Raw genomic sequence first — 20,811 nt, forward strand, 5'->3', positions numbered from 1 at the left:
TACAGTCTAGGCGTCATGGTAGAGTGGTATGAGTAAAGTCCCCCAAAACATAACCGATTGAGGTTGTTCCTTTTGAGGTCGATAGAGAATCCCTAAAGACATGTCTCCAGCTGGTTTCAATCGTTTCTGAGGAATTTTAATATCCGTAGTTGTTGCAGGATGTAAAAAGACGCGTCCAAGTGCTAGACTTGATATCCATTTCAGTTATTGTTCTGCACCAAAACAATAAAAACGATGAAGCACGATAGAAAATCTTCAAAAACCAACAAAGGTTCGCCAGTATATTTAGTTTTCAGTGCAGAATCCAATGAGCGCAGAAATACAACCATGTACATAGACCAAAACATGAGTTCTCTGGCTCGAAAGTAGTCTTGGTTGGAAAAATATGACTCTTCCAGGATATAGCAGCCAAGAACTCAGGAACTGCCTCATGGATTTCAACAAAACTACCTGCATTATGTATATATACATCAAGGGGCTCATGTAACAGAGTTTACTTCTACGTGCACTATGGCGGTGGTTATCGTCGCTCTTGTACCATGTGTGTTGTTCGCGGGTTTCTTGGATGGTGAAGAGGAGCACCCCATAAATTCTTGTTGTTGATTGACTGATTTCTCGTCATCCCAAGTGAGCAACTGTAAACCGGATCAAAAGCAATTGAGGAACATTGTAGATGGGTTAACTGAAGATATGAAATGGTTGCCAATGATCTTTATTCAACGTTGTCTTGCACGCTTGTGACTAAGCTCGTGAGTTGCCAGAACAGGAATATGCTTGTCGCACACTTCGCAAGTCTTTCTCAAAGCGTCCAGAACCTCTTCGTGGTTGGAGAGAGGGTGCTTGTTGTCCATGATATTTAGCATGTTAGAGAGACCTTGAATATAGTGAATGGCAAGCTGTGTAGCCGTCGGCGTCGCAGGTGCAGTTGATGCTGAAAAACCGGCCTGATCCAACGATGGATCCATCAAAAGAGACTGGCCCCTGACCTCCCAATGCCCATCGTAATAGAACTCGGTGTAGGGCAGTTCTATTGTTACCAGTGCTATGTGCTTGCAACACAGTTTAGTGTTGGAAAAGTCGGGACAGGTGGTGCAACTGCTGAATTGACCGACCGCACCTTTAGTCCAGTCAACTTTCACTTCATAAAAGTCGCTGGGGTTCGTGAAGGATCCGACTCTCAGTACTGTATCGTCGGCAGTCTGGAGTAAAAGGACCGCTTCAGGTCCTTGAGTCCGCCTACGGTCAATGTAATTGATGGCCTGAATTCTAGCCTGTAGTGCCTTCCTCCGTGCTGGAGACATTCTCCCAACCTGAACTGTGTGCCGGATCGGATGCACATCTGTTGGTAGCGAGGAACTGCCCTTTGAACAAGGATATAAACAACGGCGTCGATCCGTTGCTGCTGTTTGTCTTTGAAAAAAATGTTTCTTCAAAGTGTTGTGCCAGGGCTCTATGTAGTTGTTTGTGTTTATCCATGCATAGGAAACGTCCTGGCGATAACAAAACATCCAGTGCCGCCTATCCGCATCAGAATCGAGATAGTTCTTGTCGAGGTATTGCAATAACCCTGGTGCACGCTCTTGCCATGTATCCCTGAAGGCGGCAACTAATGCGTCTGCCCGTTCCACGGTTCTTGCATGGAGAATCTCTCGAAGCTCTGCTCGTATCTGATGATAAATAAAGAGTTGGTTAGTAAAGATAACAACTGTATGTCTGCGCAATCAAGGCTCAATATTGCCTGAAGCAGCTGCACTTGCCTTGTCCTTCCTTTGCTTCCTCTCTTCTGTAGAGAAATGAACCACACCAAGGTTTTAAAGAGTGAATTTTCGCTCGCATGCCTGCAGCACATGCCAAGCACAGTAAAAGATGCGAAAAGATGCGGACTCTGCATGGGTAGACGGTCCGGATGGCGTTAATCTCGTTTTGGCCCTGATCGGCGATAACAACCATCGGCTGAAACTCGCTGCTGCACATCGTATCCATCCTTGCTTTTAGCTGACCGAGCCATCCCTCCAAGGCTTGATGTGTGCCATCAAAGCAAAATACATCCCCCCACTCCCCCACTTTCGCAGCTCATTCAGCTGCCATGGCGATCAAAATCCATGATAGAGGCCGTGTTCCCGGTCGTAATAGGTGAAGTACTTTTAGTTCTCAAGACCCTCCATCCAAAGCCGAGCATAAATGAGTGGGTCGTCATTCTTTCTCATTTGTTTGGAAGTCAACGCATACAGAATGTTATAGACGTCGTCGTAGGTGATGAAGTCGTCCCTGGAGAGTCGTTGGTTGTCGCTGGCTGTCGCCACCCTCCATTAAACGAGCAGACCTTGCATATCTTACTAGAGCGTCTGCGAGGGCTACCAATGTCTGATCCATGTTCTCATCGACCTGGCTCTGAGATGAGATTGACTGGCTCACGTCCGGGGCGTATCATAACGTGTTGTCGATTGCAAGCGGTGTATCGTCGCGGTGGTTGGGGGATAAGAGTGAAGGATATGTTTATTCAGGATTATTATGACGTATAAGAAATTTTGTAGCATTTTCCTCAAATATTTCCGAGGGGAGATGTATCACGTGCAACTATTCCAGACTAGGGGGGAGGGGAAAGGAAAGGTGAAATGATAAAAAAGGGAGAACTGTAAGGATGCCGTCATTTCGGTAAGCCCGGATTCATGCGCGAGAACGAGAAAGAGACGTTTTAGACTCGCGCGCTGGTTCGAAGAAGAAGACAAAAGATACCAAGGACCCTGTCATTACCTCTTTTTATTGCTTTTGTTGGTATGGTTCCAGCTCATCATCACATCACCTATGACAACCAACCAGCCAACCAACGAACCAACGGACCAACGGGCCAGTCCACCAGGCGGCCTGAGTTGCATGGTAGAAATGCAACCGAGAGATAGAGACAGGCGAGAGAGAGAGGCAGAGGGAGAGAGGGAAGAGAAGGCAGAAGTAAGAGCGGTAATGAGAGTGAGATTGAGAGACCGCGCGCAACACATCAGGAAACGATGTAATATAACACGTCGTTGACGCAAGGATACGCGCGATCGGATGGGTGCTGAGCTCACTCCAGGCTAGAGGGTGGCATCGGTGTATATAAGAGGCCCCTCTGCTCCCAGCGACAGCTCCACTTTCTTTTCTTCACATTCCTTTTTTTCTTCTTCTTCTTCCCTTTTGTATAAATAAAAGCTGTTTCTTTTCTTTCTCACACCCCCACATTTGCATCCCTTTCTTCACTCCCTTGTACATATTCTCTCCCTTTTCTCATCTCATCGACATTACTCATTCCGCTTTCACTCGAACAGAAAGCAATGTCGTCTGCAAAGCAACGACGCGCAGGGTCTAGGACCAATAGCGTAAGTATCTCCCCTTCTCCTCTCCCTCTCTGTAGCCTACCTTGTCACACCACATTCCTCGCCTTCTTATCCTTCTTCTCGTGCGCGTACATGCGTATGTATGTGAATACGTGCAAATGGGGCGTCGCTATTCTCCGCTGCGTGGATGGGCTTGTTGCACGAGCCATCCAAATGCTCAGCAAATTTCACTCTTGTGTATCATTTCACTGTATATGACGAAAGAAGTGTGGTGGTATGTGCATCATAGTGGCAATGACATCGCTAACAATCGATTCATCACCCGTTTTTTGGTCTATAGCAGATCTCCCCATCATCTAGCCCACCATTGCCTCCGGCGCCGATTTTGGCCCAGAACCGGGGCTCAGCATCTCCTCGTCACCAAAAGGACGACGGCGACCTCGTCGTACCCACGCCTGTCCCCATCATCCGCTCGCGTTCCTCCCAAAAGAACGTTACCATCACACAAGCACCAGGTCGTCCACAGGTCCAAGCGCCGCCCGAACCAGCCACACGCACCGATCTCGCTCGTGCCGCGGTTCCCGTCCCTAGCGGCAGTGTCAAAAAGGGTTCTCTCCGTCGCTTCATGACCCGTGTGCTCCTCGTCTATCTGGGTTACACCCTCTTCTTTGTTTGCCCACAAACCAAGGATCCGAGCTCAAACGCGGTTTGCGATGGCATCGTCCGTTTCCAGAACTGGCTCCGTCCTTACTCTGAACCCATCACCAAGCAATTCGAACCCTATGTTGACCAGTACGGTCGTCCGATCTACAACAAGGGTCAGAAGTATTATTCCAATGTTGCCCAGCCCGTAATCAAGTCTGCACAGGACAAGGCCTGGACTTCTTATAGCCAGTATGCTCAACCTCATATCAACAGGGCCTTCGATACAATCTACGACGATAATGTCAAGGCCCACGTCAACCGATACCAGAAGCAGGCACAGCACCATGTTGGGCGCGTTCGCGACCACGCCTGGCGCCTCCATGCGACCCATGTCCAGCCCGTTGTCAACAAGGTCTCGCCACATACTCAATCTGTTTGGGACCGTGCTTCGACTGGAGTGGCTCGAGTCTATGGTACCGCCTTGGCTTTGTACATGAACCACGTCAACCCGTACGCAGAGCATACCTTTGCTGTTGTGTATGATGCGGCCGAAAACGCCAAGGAGTCCTTTGCGAAGCACACGGACGAGATCTTCCACACCCGTTTCAGTAAGCAGAACCAGTCCAAGCCAGGCCGTGCCGCGACCCGTGCGGCCGAGAAGGCCAGACTCGCACAGAAGAAGGCCCATGAGGCTGCCAAGGTCGCGGAGAAGAAGGCCAAGCAGGCCAAGGCTGATGCGGATGCTCAGGCAGGCAGTGCCAAGGATACGCTTTTGAAGAAGGCCGCGAACGCGCAGAAGGCTGCAGAGGAGGCCACGGCACACGCTCAGAAGCTCGCGAACGAGTACTCGGCTTTGCTCAAGGCTACCGTGCTCGAAAAGGTCGACACTATCAAAGAGGCAACTACACATACCAAGAAACAACATCAGAAGGGCGGTATGCCTAGCGCTAATGACATCAAGGAGGCCATCAACGAGAAGGCCTCTGGCGCCCAAAAGGTTGTTAACGAGTACTCGGATTCCATCAAGGCTGCGGTTATCGGAAAGGCTGGCGATGCCAAGAAGGCTGCCGTGGACAGCAAGCAGGCCGCGGTGTCGAATGCTGAAGAGGTCAGGGCCACTGCCGCAGAGAAGGGACATAATGCTCAGAAGATGGCGGAGCAGTTTGTCGGAACCGTGTCTGAGACCGTCGCCAAGAAGGCACAGGACGCGCAGAAGGCCGCTTCGGACGAGGCCGAGTACCTGCGCAACCTGGCGGATGAGACCATGCAGGACGCTAGCAAGATGTCGGATGGTATCAAGAAGACTCTGCTCGAAAAGGCACGTGAGGCCAAGGAGCGCGTCCAGGGAGCCGGTGCCTATATCGTCGATAGCGTCGTCGGTTCCACGCATAATGCCAAGGAAGTTATTGAAGACGAGGCTGAGCGCGTTGCAGACTATGCTGGCGAGAAGAAGGCTGCCTTGGAGAAGTTTGCAGTGGAAGAGGCCGCCGCGTTGAAGCTTGCAAAGATGCAGAAGGAGAAGGAAGCAAAGAAGATGGCTGATGACGCATCGATTAAGGCTCAACAGGCGTATGACTCTGCAAGCAAGCAAGCTGATGACCTCAAGAAGAATGCTCAGGACCGTGTCAAAAACGCACAAGATACTGCCCAGGTCCAGACCGAAAGCATCAAGAAGGCTGCACACAGCCACGCCAAGAATGCCCAGGTCCAGACCGAAAGCATCAAGGACGCCGCACATAGCCATGTCAAGGGTGCACAGGAGACTGTCCAGGGCCAGGCCGAAAGCCTCAAGAAGGCTGCTCAGGACCAGGTTAAGAATGCACAAGTTCAGACCGAGAGCATCAAGAAGGCCGCTCATAGCCATGCCAAGAATGCTCAAGTCCAGACCGAAAGTATCAAGGACGCCGCACATAGCCACGTCAAGGGTGTACATGAGACTGTCCAGGACCAGGCTGAAAGCCTCAAGAAGACTGCTCAGGGTCGTGCTAAGAATGCTCAGGAGGTTGCTCAGGATCAGGCACAATGGATCAAGTCTTCAGCAGACCAGATCGTGATGGGTGGCAAGGAGAATACCGACAAGGCCAAGGACTATGTTTCCCAGCAGGTTAAGGGTGCCGGCGAGAAGGTCGAGCAGACCAAGGAGACTGTGAAGCACAAGGCTCATGATGCGCACGCTGCATCGAAGGCATCATTGGCGGCTATGCTCGCTGGCATCGAGGCCTCGTTCGGCAAGTTCCACAACTACGAGGACACGGAGAGCAAAAACCTATGGACGAAGCTGCAGGACGCGATCGATGAGCACATTACCGGCGCCAAGAAGTCAGCCCAGGATCTCGAGAAGGCCAACCGCGAGACATACGCGACTTTTGAGTCCTATGTTAAAGACTGGCGCAACCGAGGCGGCGATCTTGAGAGTCGTCTATCGGAGCTGCAGCAGCAATCTGTGGATTCGATCAAGAAGATTGGAAACAAGGCCGAGGAGGACCGTACAAAGGCCAGATCCAAGGCCGAGATCCTAGCCAACAACGTCGAGGTACACCTGTCTGGTCTGAAGGACTTTTTGGCGGACCGTCTGAAGGCTTCAAAGGAGACTGCGATGTCGGATCTGCACGTGTTCAAGAATACGAACAGCAAGGACGATGAAAAGACGGTAGCAGACAAGTTGGTGGAGTTGGAGCAGGCAGCCAAGAACCGCTTGGAGAGTGCTGGTGCGGATGCACGGACGAAGGCATATGAGTTGTTGAAGCAGGTAGAGGAGATCTGGACAGATTCAGAGGTGCAGTCGCGAGACTACGTGAAGCGGACAAGGGAGCTGGCGAACAAGGCTCGTGAGGATGCGAAGGCCTCCGTGGGGGGATCGACTGAGAAGATCAAATCTGCAAAAGAGGGTGCTGGCGAGTACTTGAAGGAGAAGAAGAACGAGATCCAGGGCAAGATGATGGGTGAGGAGCCCCGTGTCCGAGTTGCGGAGGAGGAGCCAGGCTCAGGTCATCGTCATCATCGTCATTAGTTCACAGTAGCTTCTTTTCTGTACGTTTTCAATGTCATTTGATGAATGGTTTGAAATATATAAATATGAAAGCCTTTTATGCACACTTTGTTCTCTCTGAGGTTCTTGGTAGACTCGTACTAATGTTAAATGCTATGGATTGGAATGATAGACTAGTAATAGACTATGATAAAGAGAAAGAGAGACTTTTGAGAGCTATGGATTGTTGGGAAAGAGAAAGAGCGAAGGAGAGAGCTGGTGCGACCACGGAGCAAACGGATGCGCTCCCGAAAATGAGGATGCACACAAACAAATAGAGTTGCCTATTACCTGGCTGGGATTAGACCGTTAGTTCTCACGGCGGAGAGACCTTCTTCCTCTTGAGAAATGAGTGTGTACATGTACTGTACACACACAAAATGAGGGAGCAGGAGCCTCGAAGAGGCGAGCGAGAGGCGAGCGAGATTAAGGTTGCTGTGTGCGAGAGAGCAAAAGAGGACACTCCTCGCTGCTAGGATTGGTCAATGGAAAATAAGGGTGTGACAAGAACGAGGTGTGCATGGAGTGGATTCGATTGGATTGCGTGCGTGGCAAAGAAAGAGCAGCCCAACCCACCAAGGAAACGCGACCCAAGTCCAACCGTTTTGTTGTTGACAACTACACCCGTGTTTAATCCTTTTTTTTCTCATTCTCATCTCATCTCACCTCATCTCTTCTTTTTCGTTTTTCTTCCTTCCTTCTTTTTTCTTTTTTCTTTTTTCTTGGTCTTCATCCTATCCACTTGGACCAGCCAGCACCTGTTTTAGAACCAGCTTTGCCCCTCGGACCAAAAACAATCATCTCACACCTCAAAGCGGATTCAGGAACAACTCCAGAAACATAATAAGGAAAAACAAAAAAAGATGCCATCAACCTCACTGCTCGTCCTGAGCGCACTCACGGCCTTGGTCGGCGTCGCTGTCTACCTCCCCAGTAAGTTTGCTTTTGCAGTGCTCCCTAGAAGAAAAAAAATGAATGATGAAGGAATGAACCTTGCCTTTGACCGATTACTAACAACCTACTTTGTCTGATCTCCCATTCTCTTTGCATACGTTTTTATTTTCATATATATATTTTTTTCCCCTTACCTTCAGTGCAAAGAACGACAACGCTTTTGGAGGGCCCATCAGTTGTGGAGAACTTTGGCATGGAACGGTGCAAGCGCGTTTCCGGTGAGTTCTTTTTTTTTTTGCTAATGCGTGGGAATAAGATGTCGCCATTATGAGATAGAGTCTCGCTCATCCTCGGACCCAAAGCACTAAACAGAAACTAAACTACTTCCTGCCTTTCAATGTTGTATGTCTGCTTTGTGTATTTGGTGGATATTTGCTTTCAGGACCTGCATACTGTGATGATGTCCGTATCCAGCGCAACCTCAACCTCGGATTCTTGGCCTGCGATCCCTCATTGCCTCACCGCAACTTTGCAGCCAGCGTCTTTGATGAGGCCAAGATGACTGAAGATGGTGCACTCTGGGTCTATGACCTCAACAAGGTAATCATGTCGCCAATCTTTTTTTTTTTATACTTGTCATTGCTTGGAAGCAAGAAGAACAAGAAGAGTTTGTCGGTTAAAGATCTGCGTGAATAACAAATGAATTTATTTATTTTTGTTGTCCAGCCTGGATCACCTGCAGAAAAGCTGACGATCAAGGGCTTTGAGGGCCCGTTCCACCCAAGTGGCATCTCGTTCGCACCGACCTCTGAGGATGGTACTCCCGCACGCGTCGTCGTCCTGGTCGTGAACCACGTCCCATTGGAAGTTCCCCGGGTCGAGGTCCTGTACTACTACCCTGCCCGTAAATCCCTGGTCTACAAGAAGACGATTTCGAGCGAACACTTCTTTGCGGCCAACAAGATCGCGGCGTCGGCCTCGCCGATGGTCCACCAACACGATGACACACCCTCGTTCCATGTCGTTAATGACCACGGCTACAATCTCACGGACTGGAAGCGTGAATATGAGGAGAAGTACAATTTGCCCGCAGCTTCGTTGGTGTATTATAACGCGCGCGCGGATATAGCACAGGAGGTCGGATGGCGGTTCCAAATGCCTACAGGCGTAGCGTCCTCACATGAGCCGGATTCATTGTGGATCGCTCAGGCCAAGGGTGGTACGGTCGATTTGTACAAGTCCCATATTCTATCGGCGGAGCATCAGGAGCAGAAGGTGTTGAGTGCGGACACGCGCGAGAGGCTGACGATTGCGTGGCCAGGGATGATGAATGAGGAAATCATGCACACCAAGGCCGTGAATGTCGGAGTCGATTATGAGCCCGAGTTCAAGACGTTGGTGACGGTATCGCATCCAAAGTGGAACGACTATGTGCAGGTCGCAAAGGAGAAGTTGCAGGATCGCGAGGCGGTCCCGTCCAAGAAGGCGGGATTCGTAGTCTCGAAGGGAAACCTGTACCCGGTCAGAGTGGGCGAGACGCGCCCGAAGCCGAGAAAGGACGCGGTGTTTGATCCGGAGGAGACACCGAGGAAGTATAGGTACCAGTTGTTCGTGGAGCCGGTGATTAGCAATGATGGAAGTGAGTTTGGATCGCCCTCCGCGATCGCGGTCTCGGGACAGAGGGTGTTGGTCTCGAGCCATTATGAACAGGGATTCCTCGACTGCGACATTTCGCCTTAAGAAACAATAAGGCAGAGGTACCTGTATTTTATCCATACCACGCCCCATGTCACGCTTGACCTTGGGAGTAGTACCAATTTCCAATTGCTTTACCCCGTAGCTACATAATAAACAGCCTGTTTTTTTTCTCTATCTATAATGGCAACAACGGCTACAGACAGCGACTGAGAACAACAAAAGCACAGGAATTTATGTATGTGAAGGATGTAATGCAAATGCGATGCAATATGCAATGCAGTCGTAAGCTCTGTTATTCGACTTGCAGCAGCATCTTTCATATGTAGACTACGTCATAAAAAAGCCCTTTGCTTTCCCATGGACACCTTGGAAGGCACATATGCGGATACTGGACCATGTGTCCCATGGTATACATGGTGTAATAGCACAGGGACGGGGATGGGGCATGATGTGTGCAACACCGGGTTGTGTTTGTTCTCTTTACCGCGCTCTTTTTTCTCTCCTTTCTCTCCAAATGAGAGCTTCGTGCGACCATGGCAACTGGTTCATCGGTTGGGGGCAATGGGACAAATGGGACTATACACAGCTACTATACTGGGTGACAGTGCCTTTTTCTTTCCGCCTCTTTCTTCTCCTTCCTTATTCTTCCATTATCTCATTTTTCTTCAATCTTTATCTCTTCCTACTCCCTTCTTTTCTTTTCTCCGCCTTTCTTTGCCGCTACTCTCCACCTTCCACCTTCCGCTTCCTCATCCACCCCACCCTCCTTCTTCTTTTGCATCGAGAACAGGAAAAAGATGGCTCAGTTTACTGTTCCGTTGGAAGAAACCCCGCCTGGAAGTCCACGGTCACCAACCACTCCCTCGACCTCGTCCAGGTACGCACAGGACGGTGCCCAACACCACGAGCAACTGATGTTCAGGGGAAGCAGGATATGAAGCGAAAAGAAAGAGGACAGATAACCAAGGAGGTGTCCATTACCTGGGATCTTAATCCTCCGTGGAGAATGAACCCTCGACAGCAGATTGATGCCTTGATATTCTTTCGGACTCTTTCTTCGCTTCTTTTATCATCGTTCTTTTTCGAGCCAAATCAACTCCTTCCTTTTTTTTAATACTTCACACTCACTAATCGAATCCTTCTTTATCGCCACCTCCATCGCTTTCAAGGTCCAGAGTCCAGTCCCCGCCGCTCTCAGCAACTAGGAGATCGCCCTCAACAGGACGAACGAACAACACCAGTGCTTCAATTGACCAGTATCAGCAGCAGGATTACCCCCCACCATACCTTTCACGCGCGTCATCACGCCACCCCCCACAACAGCAGCAGACAGTATCGTCCTCTTATCGTCCTCCATCGTCTTCCTTTCAAGCAGGAACAGCAGCCGGGGCAGCAGGAGCAGCAGGAGCACCAGCAGGCGCCGACACGAGTAGCACAAGCATTGGCAGTTCACATAGCTTTAGTAGCCTCAACGGCACCGCCCGCGAGGGAGCGATTATCAGCAACAGCATCCTCAACAACGCCGTCAGTCAGAGCATCCTTGCCAACAGTGGTGGGACCGGCGGAGGTCAAAACAGCAATAACAGCTTTTTCACGGTCAAGCACAGTCGAGGTCTTTCCACAGGTACAATGTCAACAACTATCAGTCCTATAACACAGCAGCAGCAGCAACAGCAACAGGCCCAGCAGCAGCAGCAGCAACAACAACAGGTCCAGCAACAACAGGTTCAGCAACAACAACAACAACAACAACAACAACAACAATACGGACAGAGCGCCAACTCCTCTCCAGGATCGTCCGGATCGATCAGTCGTCCACCAATGAGCACTCATAGGCAGCATCTGCCATCATCACCATCATCGCCTTCGTCTGGAAGTAATGTCAACAGTCAGTCGATTCCTGCACACATGAACTCCTCGTTCTCATCTGTCGGATCAGGCGAAGCTATTGTCGCACACCCAGGGGCAGCAGCAGCAGCAGCAGTACAGAATATTTCGACGACGACACAGGAGAATGCGGGCTATGCCGAGGGTCAAACCGTATCGGCCGATTCTGTCCCGACCCTGGGCCCTTCACCCTCGGTCCCAAAAGCCGTAGCCGCACACTCGGATTCGGCTCACGAGAGAGGAGTGTCCAGCCCTGGTGCGACGTCGTCGGCCCATATTGCCGGAACACCGACCTCGTCCCCTTCGCGCCAGCATATCCATCCTGGACATCCGCACCCCCACAGCCATCACCATCAGCGCGCGCAGAGTGCAGGTAGTCATCATCATCATCACGCGGGGTCGAGATCAGGCTCAGGTTCAGGGGCAGGAGCAGGAAGTCACTCATCATCGTCGAGAAGGCATAGGGGCAGGGGCGAGAGTCAGACGACGACGATCACGACAGCGGCTGCAGCGGCGGCTGCAAGGCCGAGCACGACGGTTTCACCCGCACCGACTCCAGCGATGCATTGGTCCAGAGCAAAGGTCCATGGACAGATACCGCCAAAGGAACTGAGGGCACAAACGGTGAACTTGGTCGGAGAGTCTGTGTATATCTTTGGAGGATGCGATTCAAAGAATTGTTTTAATACGTTGTACATCTTTGATGCTGGTAAGTACATGACAGTAGAGCTATGCAAATGCTTTCAATTGCTTTCAATTACTTCCAATTGCTGTTTTCAGCTCACAACCACGTTTTGGCTCGCACTTGGATAGATACGATGCATTGGTCGCAGCCAAAGACATATGGATCTATCCCGCCACCATGTCGTGCTCATTCCTCAACATTAGTCGATAATAAGCGGCTCTATGTCTTTGGAGGTGGTGATGGTCCACATTATTTCAATGAGCTCTATATGCTCGACACAGGTACGGGATTGCGCCTTGTATGTTTCAAAAAAGCCCTTTTATTGTTTATCACAAGCGCATGGAGAGAAAAAAAACAACAACAACGTGTTTGCGTTTAACGAACGGATTTGGTGTTGTTTTTTATTTAGACACGTTAACATGGACAAATCCACAAACAACTGGAGATAAACCCTGTCGCCGCCGCGCGCATACGACTTGTGTGTATAACAACTGCATCTACGTGTTCGGAGGAGGCGATGGGGTGCAGGCTCTGAACGACACATTTAAGCTGGATCTGACAGAGATGAGGTGGAGTGAAATCAGGACGACGGGTCAGGTTCCGATCGCCCGGGGTTATCACACCAGCAACCTGATAAAGTCGCAGTTTATTGTCTACGGAGGAAGCGATGGACACGAGTGCTTCCCGGACGTGCACGTCTTGGATCTCGGTACGTGGGAGCGACGTTCAAGGATAGGGATGCCAAACGTGGGCTGTTTGAACAAAGTGGAGGTTGACTGATTGATTGATTGACTGACTGACTGGTTGAATGGGCTTTCGATTAATAGACACGCAAGAATGGGTGAAGATTGACATTAATAGGGCATTACCAAGGCTGTCACATACGGCCACACAGGTAGGCTCGTATCTGTTTGTGATCGGTGGACACGATGGCAGCCGGTACTCTTGCGATGTTGTAATGCTGAACTTGGGTAAGGATAAAAAAAAAAGGGCTTTAAGGGGTTCTTTTCTATGCATTTGCGGCAAGCAAAACCTGGACAAACATTGTATTGATTTTCTAATGGATGTTTGTATGCCCTTGGTACGATGGATGTAGTGACATGGTCTTGGGAAACCAGAAAGATTTATGGGATTCCACCTGCAGGACGGGGATACCATGCATCATTGCTGTACGACTCGCGGCTCTTTGTGTTTGGCGGATACGACGGACAGACGGTTTTTGACGACATTTACATCCTGGACCTGAGTACTTGTGCGTATCTACCGCAGATCACGGATTTCCAGGTAATAAATAAATAAATAAATAAAAAAGTGAAAACGAGAGAAAGAAAGAACTCGAAATGTCATGGAGTGTAAAGGCATGACATGTAGTGGTCCAATGTGTTTGTCGATATTAACGCGTTGGGTGTCGTCGTCGTCGTTTCTTTAGATTTTACTCCGTCGCGTTGATCAGGACGAGGAGGACGGAAATTACGGCGGGCGCGCGGCCCAACAGCTGCTGCAACAGTGAGTGGAGCACGGCACAGGTCTACGAGACTCCAATGGATTGAACTTGGAACGAGGGTGAAGAAAAAAAAAATAGAGTACATTAACAGCCCAATCGAGTGATAAAGGTCAAGAGGTACTGTTGTTGTCTATAGAGAGGAAGAAGGACGAGAGCAAAGGGATGGTTCTCGATCTAATTGTCCAACAATAAAACAAAATAAAAAAAGAATGCACCTATCTTACCCATGACCAGAAGACGACCTGTCCATCGATTGAACAACACTTCAGGGGTTGTTATTTTCGAAAAGTATTATAAAAAAAAACAAGGGTCAAGGCGAATGTTGATGGACGCTCAGAGCGAACTAGCCCAAGTAAGCCAGGGAAGGGGGGGAGGGGGGTGGTTGGGTTCATACATAAGAACCGTGTACAACGTGAACGTCAACAAAATGCGAAGCGAACAAATAGCAGCTCAATCCGATCGATCATTTATGAAGAAGCTCTTTATTTTTATTTTTTTCCAACCGAGCCCTTGAGATTGAACTGTAGACGGCGAATAGGCCTTGGGGGGGAGGGGACACATGGATATAGACTAAATGTGCAGGGCCGTAAACGTAAACAGTATTAACGTTCAGCACCAATAATACGACCACGGAGGAGGGATATGTTGTGATAAAGAGAGAAGAAAAAACGCGGCGGAGGCTATGTGCGTACCCTAGGAAGGGGTTGTTCTAAATTGCCCCGGGGTATGATGCAGATAAGTTTCCCCCCCATTTTCTAGTGTCATTTGTTTATGGTTGCATAAAAGAATTTTACATATTTTAGCCGTGACTCCGCCCCATGCGGGCTAGTAGGAATCGATATCAAATACAATCGCGGATTTCTTTTAGTGTTTGTACATGTAGGAAAGGCTGCGGAGAAAAAAGAAAGAAAGAAAGAAAGAGATAAAGAGAAATAGAAAGAGTGAGTGAGCGAGTGAGAGTGGGAGAGAGACGAATTGCTGGTTTGTTGTTGAGAGCATAAGACAAGCATGCAAGCGAGCGAGCAAGTAAAAGGAAGAGAGCGTAATTTGTATGAAGGGCACTGTGCTACTGTGTACAGTACAAAGACAGGGAGGGCACTGCAGGGATAGTCTGTCGTAGATTTTGTGAGTCCGAGTTTTGGTTTATGTAATATGGGCAGCACAAGAACTAACTAGGTTTTGACCGGAGTGGATTTCATCCGATCCAGATTCAGATTTCAATCGCTTATTCGAATTCCTTGCCACGTTGTTGTTGTTTTTTTTCTTTCCTTTAAACCAGATGGCAAGAGTGGGTCAGGGTCATTCAAAGCTTTTTCGTTATCCATCATGTTTAGTCTAATAGACTGCATGTGAACTTATGCCCTATGAATGCGGTTGTGAATCCTGCAGAAAAGTTTTTTCTCTTCTTGGGATCCGTGGATTGATTCACTTCGATGGTTACATGAGAGCTAAACAACACATGCACACGCGTCTTGACGCCTGCTATGAGGATGAGACATTGTGCTCTTTATCAAAGGCAGAACAAATATTATGCTGCCTAACCCGATTGCACTACTGCACTACGAAAAAAAACCCCCTCTTTAACGATGAAAACAAGTTAGACGATGGGTTCAGGAGAGGCGGTCTAACCAGAGAGCAAGGCGCTCTGAGAGATAGGCTGTAGTGCAGATACCTCTTTTGTCTTTGCATGTGAGAATTGTATGCGGACAAAAAGATAGGACCAAAGAGAGAGAGGGAAGGCGAGAGAGATAGAGAGCAAAGGACGTGGTTGCGCATGTCTTGCTTCCAACTGCAGTTGTTGTTCTTGTTCCTAGTCCTATCCTTATTAGAACTGCTGTTGACGTTGCTGATGTTTGCAAAACGAAAGGTACTCGAACATGCGTTCCACTTGAACGAATAGGATCGAGACCGATATTTGCGGATGATATCCAAGTAGAGGATCGCCTGCTGCTTTTTTTATTTTTTTTTATTCTTTTTATTCATTGCACACAGACGTGCTGTCCAATAGATTTATGAATGAAGCGCGGAAAAAGAATGAAAGAAAAGGAAGGTACACACGCTTACGGTGCCTATGATGGTTCAGGTACACATGTTTAGGTGCGCTGTTGTTTGTTGATGTTGCACTGGCAAGGGTCTTTTTTAGTTCCTTATTTCGTTCGATGGCTCAATCGGACTCTTTTCAATTGATTCAAAAATGGCGTTTTCTAAGGAAAATCATATTAACAAAAATAGGACTAGCTTCGTATTTTCTGCCTCGTCATTAGTCGGCTCCTCTCCCTTTGTCATCCGCCGCCCTTTCTCTCCGATCTGTCCTTCCTTCTCCACGTCTCTCCCACCTCTCTCTCCCTTCTCATCTCTCTTTCTCCTTCCTCTCGCTCTCTCTCACATTTCTTTTTCTTTTCTCTCGCACTTCTTTCTGTTGTCGCTCTCACTCTCGAATCTCATTCCCCTTTCCGTAGCTCTCTCAATTGCTCTTCCAAGACAGTTCCTGAGATCGACGCCGCTTTCTTTTTCTTTTTTTTTCTTCATTCCCTCGCCCTCGCTCTCGCCCTCTCTCATTAACCTCCTCTACACATTATTGATACTGAGCAATCATCAGACACACACGCACACACGCACACACGCACACACGCATACACAGCCACCTACTTTCCATCCTCCATCCTTACTTCCTTCCACACGCCAAAACTGCTATTCCTTCGATTCTTCTCACTCACGCAGTAACAATTGCACCACAACAATAACGGCGACATGGGAAACGGCTCCAGTAGAGATTACGAAGATGCTTTTGAAAATGAAGGCATGTCCCTTTAGCGCAACCGAACTATTAATATCAAGAATTTGTTAGCCTACCAACCTACAGTAGCAAACAATCACACTCAACTGACCACCTCAATTGACTCTTTTCTTTAATAACTTGCAGTCAATCTCCTTAACTTCAAGCTGCTGAAGAGCATCGGCCGCGGGTCTTTTGGCAAGGTAAAGGAAATCACAGCAACCTGACTTGCTCATTCAATTTTAGCAATGACCCATGGACATGACTCATGAGGGAGGGGACAGCAGTAGCACACTCGGCACACGCTGAGACGCTATGCAGGACAGGAACACGGCGAAGTAAAATATAATATACATACGTATATGCGATACATTATTCCCATGAAACCTATTACATTCACAAATGGCATTCACCACATTCAGCAACCGATTCCACATTGCGATCTACCACCTGGGATCTAGGACAGGGCTCATCGTGCGTGATCCCCCCTTTTATGCTTGTCCGATCAGTTCATCATCTTTAGTCCCAGTCGACAGGCGCGGCTCTCTTAGTTTGTTGTAAACCTTCACACCACACCATAACATACACACGCACACAAAATAACTCTAAATTCCGAAGCCCAGAAGACATAACGGCTAAAATCCCATGCTTCCGATTATTAAAGTCAGAGAAAGAGAGAGTGGAGTTACGGGACCGGATTAGGACTTTTCTGAGGTTAGGCGACACCAATGAATGTATCCTTCTGCGGACACATGAAAAAAAAATTTAGGTGCAATTGTGAGCTTGCACGAGGATCAGAACCAAAGAGAGACAAGGGAAAAAAAGAGAGCGGGGAACCATAGTAATTCTTTTTGGTAGATCTGCCCCATACTGCCCCATCTGTTTGTTTCCCTTGAGCAAACTTCACACGCGATCGATCTCGAATAACAAACGATTCAGGGGGGAGTGGACAAGCGGCTCAAATCAATAGATCGGAAATTGTTGTTCTCAAGGAACTGCAGCGCTAAGCTAACCCTTTTTATTACCTGGGATTTTATTTTATTTTTTGCTGTATGTTTACCAGGTCCGGATGGTCGAGAGGCGCGATACTGGAAAGGTATATGCCCTAAAGTATATCTCCAAGGCACAGGTCATCAAGATGGACGCGGTACGGAACGTACTACGGGAACGTCAGATCCTCGAAACACTCGACCACCCCTTTGTGGTCAACATGCGTTTCGCATTTCAAGACGACGAATACATGTACATGTGCATGGATCTCATGTAAGCGAATCTTTTTTTTTTTTTTTTTTTTTACTATTTTGCAGGCATGTTGCTCTAATATCTCACTCTAATTTTATTTTATTTTCACAACTGTAAAAACTACAGGATGGGTGGCGATCTGCGGTTCCATCTGAACAGGCGGCAGTTTGGAGAGGACGTCGTGCGGTTCTGGGTCGCTGAGCTGAGCTCTGCCATAATACACTTGCATTCTCAAGGCATCGTACACCGGGACATCAAGCCCGATAATGTGCTCCTGGACGAGAAGGGACATGCACATCTCACAGACTTCAACATTGGATGCAAACTCACGCCACAGAAGCCAATGCTGACCTCACAATCAGGAACGGTCGCATACATGGCGCCAGAGGTCTTTGTCGGATCAGGGTACGGCACCAGTGTGGACTGGTGGGCCCTGGGCGTGATGTTCTACGAGGCGATCTATAACCGGCGGCCGTTCCAGACCGATAGCGTCAGCGATCTCAAAAAAGCGATCCCTACTCAGACGATAGAGTATCCGGAGAAGGAGGGTCTCTCACGCGAGTGCATTTCGGCCATGCGCGGGGTATGTCGACATCTCTTTTTATCATGGCATCAAAAACGGGGGGCTCATTTCATATGATATTTCGATTCCTCATGAGAAATCTTATTTTTAATACATGGGTTGTATGTAATGAAAAAATAGTTCCTGACAAGAGACCCAAAGGAAAGATTGGGGATCAAGGGCGGTATGGAGGGAATCCGAAGACATCCATTCTTCCAGGCGGGCGCGTACCAGGGCAATCTCGATAACTGGTGGTATATGCTCGAGACCAAGCAGCTCACGCCGAAATTCCAGCCGTCGACAGAGCAAAACAATTTTGACGCGACATTTGATCTGGAGGAACTCTTGCTAGACGACGAGCCGCTTACGTACCGATCCACACGGAAGCGAGCGCAGAGGATGATCAAAGAGAAGGACAAGGCCTTGAAGGAAGAGAATGCGCGGTTGAAGGCCGAGCAGGAGGCAGCGTTGGCAGCGACAGAGTTGGCGATGCAGGCCATGGCCGTCTCCGCGGAGGAATACAACGCGAGCAATACATGGGATCAACAGCAGAATCGGTCCGAGAAGAATAAGCTGATGAAAAAGAGGTCCAAGCTCTATTTAGGGGGAGGAAAGGACAGCGATAACAGTAACTCGAGCAGCACCAACAGCAGCCATATACATCTTTCCCAGCCGCTGCCCATGCCCCAAAACTACCTGCAGCAGCAACAACAGCCATCACAGCATGCGGGGTCTCCGCAGCCAAGGCAACCGCAGTACCAGTCCATAGGGGATTCTACTACAGGAGGACGTGGGATGCCTATACCACCGAATGTACAGTTCCCAACGCCTCCGCCTCCGTCTGCGTCTCGTCACTCAGGTCAAGCGGTTCGGAGCCAGCCAGGCGCGTACGGTCGTCATCCCACCGCTTCTTTGCCACCGCCTCCGACTCAGAATCCTCCGCTGAACCCACCGCAGCAGCCCCAGCAAAAGCCCGGGGTACCGGTAAGTGCCACTGGAGCAGGGGTGATGCACAGTGGAAGCACATCAAGTGGATACACATACTCGACCTCGGGGCCCCAAGGTCATGGAGTCACGGCGATCTATCTGTCCAAGCCAGCGGTACCGTCAAAGGCAAACGGTTACTCGTCATCATATAATCCTCCAGCCCAGGCTCCGCATCATAAAAGCAGAAAGAATTACTGTGATGAGGACGATCTGACGGGACGGTCGTATCCTGGCTCGTCGCAGCAGCAGCAGCAGCAGCAGCAGCAACAACAGCAACAGCAACAGCAACAGCACCAATATCAGCAGCAGTATCAGCAGCAGGTACAACAACAACAACAGCAGCAGCAGACATCAACGTCAACGTCGTCATCCTCTTCTCTCGGCGGGGGAGCACCCTTGCCCCATCCTCTGCCCATGCGTAGTGCGATGCAGCCCAACCCTCTCCAAAAGCAACAACAGCAACAACAGCAACAGCAGGCACAGCAGCAGTACATCTCCCAACCACCGTACTCGAACCAACAACAACAGTACCAAGGCCCGGTCCATCGACAGACATCCCCAATGCCTGCCACGACCACGAACGCGAACGCGAACGCAAAGACGTCGGCGGCGGATCCGACGATGGCTTCGGCCAACATGTCACGGAAGGAGAAGTTTGCGTACCAGATGGCGTTAATCGACCGAGAGTTCACGACGTTTGATTATACGGTATATGAGAACTATAATGGACTCATCGACCCCGTCACCATGTCTGTGGGCGATCCGCCAGAGTGGGTGCGAAATCGCGATCAGTGAACGTGAACGTGGGCGTGAGCGTCTAGAATGTTTCCCCACAGCTACTGGTGAGGGGAATTGCATGAGAGATGGGAGGTGATGGGGAATGAGGGTCGGGATACGATAGATCCCTGGACTCTGAAACGGCCACTGCAATGCCGTGGTCTCCTTCCTTCATTCCTACCTCTGTTGGTTGATCTCATTTTGGTCTTTGGGCCTCACCTATTAACTAAATCGATCCTATAGACGGCTTGCTTTACTATTAATTAATATAATAATCATGTACAGTACAATACAATCGCGATACATTGTGGGCGAAACAAACTCTGGTTCTGTCTTGAAACGCATTGTGTTCGTGTCGGTAATGAAATGTTTGTAAAAAAAAAGGTACATATAAAAAAAAAATATGTGGATGGTGCATAGTTGGATGGAATGAACGTTGTGAAAAATCACTCCCTGTTGCGTCTGAGCGCTCCGCTTCGCGCTTTCGGATCCAGATTCAACCCTACCTCAAAAAAACCGAATGCCACATGTAACGGTCGAGCATCGAACGAATCAGCAGCGGCACTCGCACGCGTTTAACGGGTCCAGTCCAACGAGCAACCGATGATCGGAGACCAGCGGCGTCTAGAATCGGTCCAAGATTGCAGGAAGGAAAAATAAAATAAAATAAAATGCTTCAGAGTGCGGTGTAATAGATGGGGTAATGGTAATAGTGGTATGGGATAAGAAGGACATGACGTCCCTGCATCCAGGTAGGGGTCCCACCGGTGGTGTATATGTTTCGGGTAATAGTAATAATAAAAAGTAATCGTCTC

The 20,811-nt window shown here is 49.1% G+C and overlaps 6 protein-coding genes across 6 annotated transcripts; 4 read left to right on the top strand and 2 right to left on the bottom strand.

The window, feature by feature from the left end:
- Nucleotides 1–681: 681 nt before the first annotated feature.
- BC939DRAFT_158936 (uncharacterized protein) lies at nucleotides 682–1,850 on the bottom strand. Its single transcript, XM_051550273.1, has 2 exons — nucleotides 1,758–1,850; nucleotides 682–1,667 (listed from the first exon to the last, which is right to left on the bottom strand). Exon 2 carries the CDS (start codon nucleotides 1,506–1,508, stop codon nucleotides 717–719), a length of 792 nt encoding a protein of 263 aa, XP_051412224.1. The 5' UTR covers nucleotides 1,509–1,667; nucleotides 1,758–1,850; the 3' UTR covers nucleotides 682–716.
- An 863-nt stretch (nucleotides 1,851–2,713) lies between these two features.
- Nucleotides 2,714–3,135, bottom strand: BC939DRAFT_451292 (uncharacterized protein). Its single transcript, XM_051555641.1, has one exon. It carries the CDS (start codon nucleotides 2,994–2,996, stop codon nucleotides 2,751–2,753), a length of 246 nt encoding a protein of 81 aa, XP_051412225.1. The 5' UTR covers nucleotides 2,997–3,135; the 3' UTR covers nucleotides 2,714–2,750.
- A 1-nt stretch (nucleotide 3,136) lies between these two features.
- Nucleotides 3,137–7,050, top strand: BC939DRAFT_451293 (uncharacterized protein). The gene is made up of 2 exons (XM_051555642.1): nucleotides 3,137–3,353; nucleotides 3,655–7,050. Exons 1-2 carry the CDS (start codon nucleotides 3,309–3,311, stop codon nucleotides 6,964–6,966), a joined length of 3,357 nt encoding a protein of 1,118 aa, XP_051412226.1. The 5' UTR covers nucleotides 3,137–3,308; the 3' UTR covers nucleotides 6,967–7,050.
- Nucleotides 7,051–7,847: 797 nt separating this feature from the next.
- Nucleotides 7,848–9,618, top strand: BC939DRAFT_503110 (uncharacterized protein; the record flags this gene model as incomplete). The annotated part of the gene is made up of 4 exons (XM_051560365.1): nucleotides 7,848–7,917; nucleotides 8,079–8,156; nucleotides 8,321–8,478; nucleotides 8,605–9,618. 4 exons carry the CDS (start codon nucleotides 7,848–7,850, stop codon nucleotides 9,616–9,618), a joined length of 1,320 nt encoding a protein of 439 aa, XP_051412227.1.
- Nucleotides 9,619–11,218: 1,600 nt separating this feature from the next.
- On the top strand, nucleotides 11,219–13,867 carry BC939DRAFT_451298 (uncharacterized protein). The gene is made up of 6 exons (XM_051555643.1): nucleotides 11,219–12,172; nucleotides 12,277–12,450; nucleotides 12,558–12,857; nucleotides 12,976–13,119; nucleotides 13,245–13,432; nucleotides 13,578–13,867. The coding sequence occupies exons 1-6, from the start codon at nucleotides 11,398–11,400 to the stop codon at nucleotides 13,656–13,658; spliced, it is 1,662 nt and encodes a 553-aa protein (XP_051412228.1). The 5' UTR covers nucleotides 11,219–11,397; the 3' UTR covers nucleotides 13,659–13,867.
- Nucleotides 13,868–15,952: 2,085 nt separating this feature from the next.
- Nucleotides 15,953–20,312, top strand: BC939DRAFT_492949 (kinase-like domain-containing protein). The gene is made up of 6 exons (XM_051559542.1): nucleotides 15,953–16,452; nucleotides 16,576–16,631; nucleotides 17,492–17,691; nucleotides 17,797–18,253; nucleotides 18,374–19,216; nucleotides 19,642–20,312. Exons 1-6 carry the CDS (start codon nucleotides 16,404–16,406, stop codon nucleotides 19,918–19,920), a joined length of 1,884 nt encoding a protein of 627 aa, XP_051412229.1. The 5' UTR covers nucleotides 15,953–16,403; the 3' UTR covers nucleotides 19,921–20,312.
- The last annotated feature ends 499 nt before the right edge of the window (nucleotides 20,313–20,811 follow it).

Source organism: Gamsiella multidivaricata (assembly GCF_025024155.1).
Source record: "Gamsiella multidivaricata strain RSA 2152 chromosome Unknown BC939scaffold_32, whole genome shotgun sequence".
NCBI classification, from domain to species: Eukaryota; Fungi; Mortierellomycota; class Mortierellomycetes; order Mortierellales; family Mortierellaceae; genus Gamsiella; species Gamsiella multidivaricata.

Bases quoted from the DNA above. Each gene is read 5' to 3' on its own strand.
- BC939DRAFT_158936 (XM_051550273.1), bottom strand. From the start codon at position 1,508: ATGTTTTGTTATCGCCAGGACGTTTCCTATGCATGGATAAACACAAAC.
- BC939DRAFT_451292 (XM_051555641.1), bottom strand. From the start codon at position 2,996: ATGTGTTGCGCGCGGTCTCTCAATCTCACTCTCATTACCGCTCTTACT.
- BC939DRAFT_451293 (XM_051555642.1), top strand. From the start codon at position 3,309: ATGTCGTCTGCAAAGCAACGACGCGCAGGGTCTAGGACCAATAGC. The intron at 3,354-3,654 runs GTAAGTATCTCC...GGTCTATAGCAG, and splicing joins CAGGGTCTAGGACCAATAGC to ATCTCCCCATCATCTAGCCC.
- BC939DRAFT_451298 (XM_051555643.1), top strand. From the start codon at position 11,398: ATGAGCACTCATAGGCAGCATCTGCCATCATCACCATCATCGCCTTCG. The intron at 12,173-12,276 runs GTAAGTACATGA...GCACTTGGATAG, and splicing joins GTTGTACATCTTTGATGCTG to ATACGATGCATTGGTCGCAG. The intron at 13,433-13,577 runs GTAATAAATAAA...TCGTTTCTTTAG, and splicing joins CGCAGATCACGGATTTCCAG to ATTTTACTCCGTCGCGTTGA.
- BC939DRAFT_492949 (XM_051559542.1), top strand. From the start codon at position 16,404: ATGGGAAACGGCTCCAGTAGAGATTACGAAGATGCTTTTGAAAATGAA. The intron at 16,632-17,491 runs GTAAAGGAAATC...TATGTTTACCAG, and splicing joins GCCGCGGGTCTTTTGGCAAG to GTCCGGATGGTCGAGAGGCG. The intron at 19,217-19,641 runs GTAAGTGCCACT...GCCCATGCGTAG, and splicing joins AGCAAAAGCCCGGGGTACCG to TGCGATGCAGCCCAACCCTC.